Below are 8,333 nucleotides of genomic sequence, written 5' to 3'. Positions count from 1 at the left end.
AAGTTTACTGACTGAAAAGCGAACAGTGCAGACCATGATTAGCCGGCACAGATGTGCAGGCTAATCTTCGTCTGCACTGATCACAAAGGCCGAATTACTTGCCGCCGGCAGGCTAAAGATTAATCTAACTGAAGTGAAATAGGTATTTCATTGCTAAAATAATGCATATTCCCAGCTTAAATTCTATTGTAATCAAGCCTTTAAAAGATCATTTTCATTTTAAGGCATAGAACGCAACCAAGAAAAATGATACTGTCTTTATCTGATTGAGCATGTACATGTACAACGTTTGGGTGATCTATAAATACACTTATACCTTCATATTTCCACATCAAGATAGAGAAATGTGACGGCATTTTATAAAGTATCGATGTTTGAAATTACATTAAATATTCATATGTATTTTCATGGTCTAAAACGTTTGATATATGATACCGCTAAAATATTCTTTTTCATTTTTCAAACTTTTACGAAAGCGTCACAATACCCAAACAAGCCTCTGTTACCTTTCCTTTAGATGAACCCACCTTGTCGCCAATTTGCCATTGAATATACAATCTTACTCTTTATCTTTGAATAAAAACATCTGGGGTAATTATTATAACAAGCTTTATAGATATTGTTGTTTCGCCATTAGTTAATATATACTCCAAACTGTTTCTGTTAAGAGTGTTACATTTCTACTTGTCCACTGGAAATGTATATAGAAAAACAATAAAATCTGTTGGTTTTACAAGTATTTGTTTTGTGCTTTCTGTAGTGTTGGAATTCTATCCCAAAACTGTTGATAATATAGTGTCCCATGTATTATAAAGGTCCTTTCAAGCTCAGGTTATGGCCCCGCAATAAGAATATACATATTCTCCGTGTGCGATTTTGGCATTCTCCGGATTTTACGGAAGGCTATGTGTGCATTGAGCTATATCTATGTCCGAAAAATGTCGAATTGCCTATCGAGACTAAGGTATCACACGGAAATTCACGAATGTCATCCCGGGTCCACTGACTTAAAGTTGGTAATTAAAAAAGTTGGTTGGCATTATTCATCTAGAACAGTTAAAATAAATGTATGCTCATCTAATCAGGTTAACACCTTCAGGTTGATTTTCTCAAATACAAAGAGAAAGTAAAGAAATCCGGTGAGGAATCCTGACCAATGTGTGGGTTAATTAAAAGTGATACGCATTTCTACTTATTAATGGTAGAAACATGCCGAGGGCCCGCAGCAGGCATAATATTTAGCTCCTTGAATCGGTAACACTTTTAATGTTTTCAAGTGCAGTTAAGTCAACACAATTTGAGTAACAGCTGTAACATATTTTCAGAAGAAAGTTTCGTTAATTATACAGATATCGTCTATTAACCATTACCCTGATAAACTTCTGAAATAAATCAATTTGGTCAAACCACTAATTATTCAATAGGATGTTCACTGAAAATTTACTGACTGAACAAAAAAGATTGCAGACCATGATCAATTACTTATTTTCTCTCTATCTAATTAGCTTACGTTCCTAATCAGTTAGGTGGTTTGTTACATTTTCCTTCCAAAAATATCTCACGACACATGTATAGAATTAAATAATCCGGCTATATTTCATAAAAAGTGAGAAAAGCGAATCGATAGAAAAAGGTCATGTATTTCTGAAATATCTTAGAAAATCTGGACAGAACTTAAGCAACTTTATCAGCTGCAGGTTTTTGCATATGACAATGTATTTAATGTAACTTAATGTTTTGGCATATATATGTAGTATATTTTCGTTTTAAATTAAAGTTCTGTTTCGGTCACTATATTGAAGACAACAAGATTTACTCCTATGGGATTGACCGCAATAAAAAGTCTTTTCGTGTTTTGGCAAAATTTGATGGCAGTAGGTTTGTATAACCTGTCTGTTCGTTGTAATGGTTCTGACACGAGTTTTCCATGGTTATCCATTTGAACCGCCATATGGTTATCAATAGAACAGGCAAATATCCGATTTTCTTCACCTAAACATACGCCATAAGGTTGTTTTACTATTTTCTCATTCAATATTTCTTTTAATGCACCATCCCTAGTCAGCAAAAGCAATCCCTTGCTATTATCTGCAACATAGAGACATTCACCATCAGTACTGGCTACGAGGTGGCGTGGAATATCAAATATGTTTCGTTCCAGATCATCCGTCTGAAGTGTTCGTACTAGTTTTCCAGAATTGTCGTAGACTCGAATATGACCAGGACCTTCTCTATCATCGGAATAGACAGAACCGCCACAAGAAACAAATAGCTCGCCTCGCGAATGACAAATACCTCTACACCTTACATCAACCCCAAAAGAACCGGTCTGCTTCATATTAGACGCCACATTAACGAATTGTACTCTCATTTCGTTTAGTACTGTAACAGCGACTTCGTTTGCCCCCGAGTTACAAATACCAAAAGGTCCCCCAGATATGGACAGAGTATCTACAATCCTACATGACTGATCAAGTCTTTTTACTTTATTATTCGCGATATCTGAAACAAGAACAGTGTTTGTATCCAGAATACAAATGTCGAATATTTCTGGCTTCAAGGAATCCCGCCATGTTTGTAAATTGTATATACCTGATGCTGAAGCTGCGTTACCAGCTTCCACTATGCGTAAGTCACCAACAGTTTTATAGCCATCCAGGCATGTCTGCAAACCTTTATTAAAATGAAATCTTAGGAAATCAGCCTTTTTGCACTTCATACCTTCTACTACAATTTCAGTTTCCTGAACATACTTCTGAGATATCTTGCATTTCACAAATTCACGCGTTGTTGGTTTGGTTCGATGACTGCTTTGAGTAACTTGCTTTAATCTAGCTTCTGTATTTGCAATCATATCTTGCACCATGGCGATGTCCTCTGTCAGGTCGGAACAAATGGTATTTCTACGTTCTCTTACAACAATTTTAGATGCAATTTCAAGCTCTTCTACTTTGGCGATGAGCTGATCCTGAAAAGAATGGTAAGAGGTCATCGATGGTCCTACGTCGTTCAAATAAGTTTAACACCTCAAACTGGCAAAAAGCGAGGATTTATTTGTTGAGAGACAATCAAAAAATCTTTAACTGATGAAAACATCTGTACAACAAAAATATTTATTCAACATGTATACTACTGACATGTCTTAGACCAATCGCGAAGGCTCATATATATTTGACAGAACGGGACCCAACAAACTTTCATAAATCTGGCCATTAGTTTCAAACAAGAAGATTTAAATGTTTTTGTCAAAAACTTCACTTCCCCAGATAGCAATTAAAGCTTCTAAACCTAAGAAATCTTTTTCTAAGATTATTTTGTAACTGGTCCAGTCGTTTTTAACAGGGAAGATTTTCAAACTATTCATTACATATAGTTTAATTGTTGACAATTTTACTTCAGAAAATGCCACAATTTCTACAGTGCATTTGTAAATTTGATATTTACATTTTTTCAGGTCGTGGACTTCCTTGTCGAAAACTACACATACTCATCTAATGTTAGTAGTGCCTTTCATAAAGATTTATTTTAATTCCGTAGCCTATAAGGTTATAAATTTACCTTGATTTTTTTTATTTCCTCCAAGTCATCCTTCAATTCATTTTTACATTCATTAAGTTCCCTTGTTCGCTGTTCTTTCACCACATGTAATTCTCCAATGATGTTTTCCAATGAAGTTGCCACTTCTTGTTGTTCAACTTCTTCTAACACATCATTTTTTAGTTTCGTTATGAGCAATACATCGTCGCATTTTCTGAAATGATATATATATTGTTTCTTTTGAAATGGTTTAGACGTTTTTCCTTGCGCTTATATTAGAACCTAACAGCACGCACTCCTGTTATATTCTGTCAGAGGTAGAACATCGGACATGAATTGTGTGTGTGGATGAGACAGCATCCACACGATGAATTTCTTTGAATTTTACATAGGTTAATGCTCAAATGGATATTATGACGATTATTTTATTGTTGATCCTATATCCATTTACAAAATAGATTTGATTTTTGGAAAATGACTGGGTCGTAAATTTAGTAGTGCATGTTGGTAAACAATGCTCATGTATCTGATGGTAAAATAAAATGAAAACGTGGATAGGTCGCCAAAAGGTCGCCAAAAAGTATCGTGTTACAGTCCATGCCCTCTGGTTCCGAGTCGAGTCTAACTGAGCACATGTTTCAACTCAAGTACTAAACTACAATTTAGAAAAATTCAAATGTGTTTGTTATGCGGTGTACATTGATCTTTCAATAATACATTAGAGAGCAACAGTGAAAAGCGGCGTTTGGTCCAAAGTTCAAATAATGAACTAGCCTTAAATGAGAAATTAATAGGAATAACTAAACAAACATAAATTTAGATGGAGAATCAAAGGTTATTGAGAAAATACATTCCCTCCTTGTAAAACGCCAAATTGGCGAAAACGCATATAAAGTATACAAATATTGAAATTGAATGGGTATGTTTAACATACTTAATTCACACAAAAATGTGCCAGATGCGATAATTCATGTGGGCAAGTTGGCAGTTACTTGCGAAGAACAAGTTTGTACTGGCACAGAATCCAGGAACACTGGTTAGGTTAACTGTCGGCCGTTCCATGACTGAAATACTGTTGAAAAACGGTGTTTAACCCAAAACAGACAAACAAACAAAACCTATATGTCTGTTCACGCAGAAGTATTTGTTGCATCGCGTCGAATTTAGATCAGTGTTTATGATAGAAATAAGGTTGAGAAATATCCAATATAAACACAATGGACCTAACGATACACTTTGCATTTTCTGGTTCTTTTTCGACTAAAGATTAATCTTATTATCAGTAATAGAACATGAATTGTGCTGCAAATTCCGTTGCCACTCATGAACAGAATCTCAAAAAATTACTTAATTTCATGCGAAACTATGTATTCTTCTGTAACCATAATATGATATTTGCTCACTTTCTGAAAACACTACTGTTATATGTATTTTGAAGACTTTTTGAAAATGGGTAGAGGTAGTAAAATTAATGGAATAATATATTTGCACAATTTGGTTTTGCTCAAAATTTAATAGTCTATGTCATTAACAACATATTTGTCAAAAGATGTAAACAATATGATAAATATATGGTTAAGAGTTTTTTACAGAAAGGTTCGAGAGAGAGATGATGGAGGTCGGGGTTCGCCATTAGTTTCAATTAGTGAGTATAACTTGAAGTTATATTAACTTTTACATTGGAATAGGTTGTTGGAATTAAAAATTCACGTACCTATGATGTAATTCAATGCAATCTCTTTTTAAAGATTTGATTAACTATTACCCTGCAACGTTCTGTTTATATGATACAGTGCAATCCAGTCACTACTTTAGATTTGATTCACTATTACCCTGCAACATTCTGCTGATATGATACAGTGCAATTCAGTCACTACTTTAGATTTGATTCACTATTAACCTGCAAAGTTCTGTTCATATGATATAATGCAATTCAATCACTACTTTAGACTTGATTCACTAGAGCATTGGCATGTTTTGTTAAAGTGAACATACCTATGATAGAGAGCAATGCAAACACTACAACAGACCTCATCATGCTGGCGACAGAACATCTTGATTAGGTCATCATGTTCGGCACACTTTTCAGTTAATGAAGATGCTTTAATATCGATTTCTCTTCTCGTACTTGTGGCATCACTGGTATTACCTGAAGCGGCTAGTACTGGGGCATTCAATTCATCATCAGCCACGTCTGAAGAGTTGACAAATGATTGACCTAACTGACCTCTTTTAGCTGTTGTTTTTAAATTCGACTGGCTAAAATCTGACGATGTATTTATAGAATACGACATATCCGATCCAACACAGTCAGAAGAGTTTACAAGTGATCCACTCAAATCCGTATTAAATGAAATGTCAGCATCTCCAGAGACATTAGCTTCTGTATTTAGATACGGTTCATCACTCACAGAATCTGAAGATTCTATCAAGGACTTGTGTAAATCCATACTCTAATCACACTTTATCTTTATGCGTTAGTTAATATGTTTTGTTCAACTCCACTATTGATTTTGAAACACTGATTTAAACGTGTAGAGGACGAAGTTATAAATTCGTGTTTACCTTGACCCTGTACGTTATTTATCAAGCTATCGTCTTTCGTATCACATGACTGGCAATGTATAAATAGAGAACAATAACGAAAACATTATCGGAAAAGTCGATTATGGTAAATCAGGGTTTTCTTTGTAGTCAATACGATTCAAAAGTAGTACAACTATTTTGTCACGGATAATGGTTTCACTACCCGATTCCTCTTTTCTCAATAGTAACAATTAATATGTTATTGTTACAAATACCGTGCGAGAGTAGTACAGGTATGTTTACATAAAGACGTGTAAAAGAAGGTAGATAATCAAATCAATGTTTTTGTTCATTAACTGAAACTCCTAAATGCACCCGATAGCTTTGGAAATATATCTTTCAAAATACTAATAGTATTGGTGAAAGACAATAAAATTGAAGTTAATAGATGTTTACCGTTTATGATAAAATCATTTTATCATTTCTTGCAAGTATTATTTATAGATATTGAGGTAGATGACTTTTTTCATTATTATGATATTGGTAAATATTGATTTTCAACGAAACTTCTGACTATACGTTAATGAAATTTCGCATACATTTAGATAACTATGCTGTCAATTATGTCTCAAAATTTCAACAAACTTTTCACTCCATTTACAGCCTCTAAATTAAAAAAAACCAGTTAAATGTTTTGCTTTTCTTTAACGAGAAAATATCATTTATAAGGATGCAGATGAGTAGATATTCTATTTTCACTTTCAGATGAAATCGTATTCAAAAGTATATTTTTGACTTCAAATCACTTGCCCCTCACCAATGTGGGTTCCAGCCTTACTCGGGGGGATGAATTCTTCATGTGCGGAAGCAATCCAGCTGGCTTACGGAAGGTCGGTGGTTCTACTGAGGTGCCTCCCCGTGGTGAGATAATGCACGGAGAGGAACCTGGGGTCTCCCTCCACAATCAAAGCTGCTGGAAAGTCGCCATATGACCTTAACTGTGTCGGTGCGACGTTAAACCCAACCAAAAAGATCAAAAGTATTTTATGTTTTTGTACAAACTATTTGATAGAGACGGAATGCCAAAACAAACAATAAATTTTGCGTCTAGTTGTCGTTTACAGACCACCATCCCGGGGAAATGGACTTAAAACAGGAGACTTTCTTGAGAATGAATGGCACAATTTCCTATCTAGATTTTCTTACAAACAAATCATCATTGTAGGAGATTTAAACTTTCATTTTGACATTCCGACTGACAGACACACAGCCAACCTTATAAGTACTTTGGATGCACACGGAATGAGACAGCATGTAAATGAAGTCAGTGTCTTTTAAAGCAAATGCTGCCAGACCTCCACCAGTGAGAAAAACTGTTTCCTTTCGAAAACTTAGGGCAATTGATGTTGACTCATTCAAATGGGATCTTCTGAAGGCAATCATGCAAATTACAGATGTTGATGAGTTAGTTAACACATACACACAAGAACTTGCATCAATTATTGATAAACATGCACCATTGCGCACAAAAACCATCATTCAGAGACCATCTTGTCCCTGGTATACACAAGAACTTCATGATGCTAAACATTTAAGGCGCAAGTTGGAACAGAAATGGTGCAAATCAAGACTGACAATAGACCACCAGCTGTACAGAGCAAAAATACATTTATACTCTAAACAGTTTTACTCCAGCTACACCAGAAGAAGTGAAGAATATTATTCAGGCATCCCCATGTAAGTCGTGTGAATTAGACCCAATACCAACTTGGCTCTTAAAGACATGCCTTGATGAGCTCCTTCCAGCTTTGACAAAAATTATCAACACATCACTGGAAACTGCTTATGTTCCAAAAGAATTCAAAAAGTCTCATGTTAGACCTCTTTTGAAAAAAACAGACCTTGATTCCAATGAACTAAAGAACTACAGGCCTGAATCAAACCTACCTTTTGTCTCCAAAGTGATGGAAAAGGTAGTAGATAAACGCATTGAGTGCCACCTGACTTCGAAGAACCTACATGAACAGCACCAGTCTGCATACAGAAAGCATCACTCGACAGAAACTGCACTTCTCAAAGTTCAAAATGACATTCTTCAATCCCTGGATCAAAACGAAATCACAATTTTGGTAATGCTGAACCAGCTGCGTTTGATACTATCGACCATGAAACGTTGCTAAAACGCTTGGAAAAGGACTTCGGGATCATTGGTAAACCACTAGAGTGGATGACTTCTTATCTGAATGACCACTACCATCCAGTCTCAGTAA

At 35.3% G+C, this 8,333-nt stretch overlaps 1 protein-coding gene across 1 annotated transcript; it reads right to left on the bottom strand.

The window, feature by feature from the left end:
• Positions 1-445: 445 nt before the first annotated feature.
• Positions 446-6,116, bottom strand: LOC123531273 (uncharacterized). Its single transcript, XM_045312091.2, has 3 exons — positions 5,533-6,116; positions 3,559-3,751; positions 446-2,968 (listed from the first exon to the last, which is right to left on the bottom strand). The coding sequence occupies exons 1-3, from the start codon at positions 5,985-5,987 to the stop codon at positions 1,772-1,774; spliced, it is 1,845 nt and encodes a 614-aa protein (XP_045168026.2). The 5' UTR covers positions 5,988-6,116; the 3' UTR covers positions 446-1,771.
• Positions 6,117-8,333: the final 2,217 nt, after the last annotated feature.

Source organism: Mercenaria mercenaria, chromosome 11 (assembly GCF_021730395.1).
Source record: "Mercenaria mercenaria strain notata chromosome 11, MADL_Memer_1, whole genome shotgun sequence".
Lineage (NCBI taxonomy): Eukaryota > Metazoa > Mollusca > Bivalvia > Venerida > Veneridae > Mercenaria > Mercenaria mercenaria.
The sequence above is the reverse complement of the archived record's forward strand: the minus strand, read 5'-3'. Positions and strand labels throughout refer to the sequence as shown.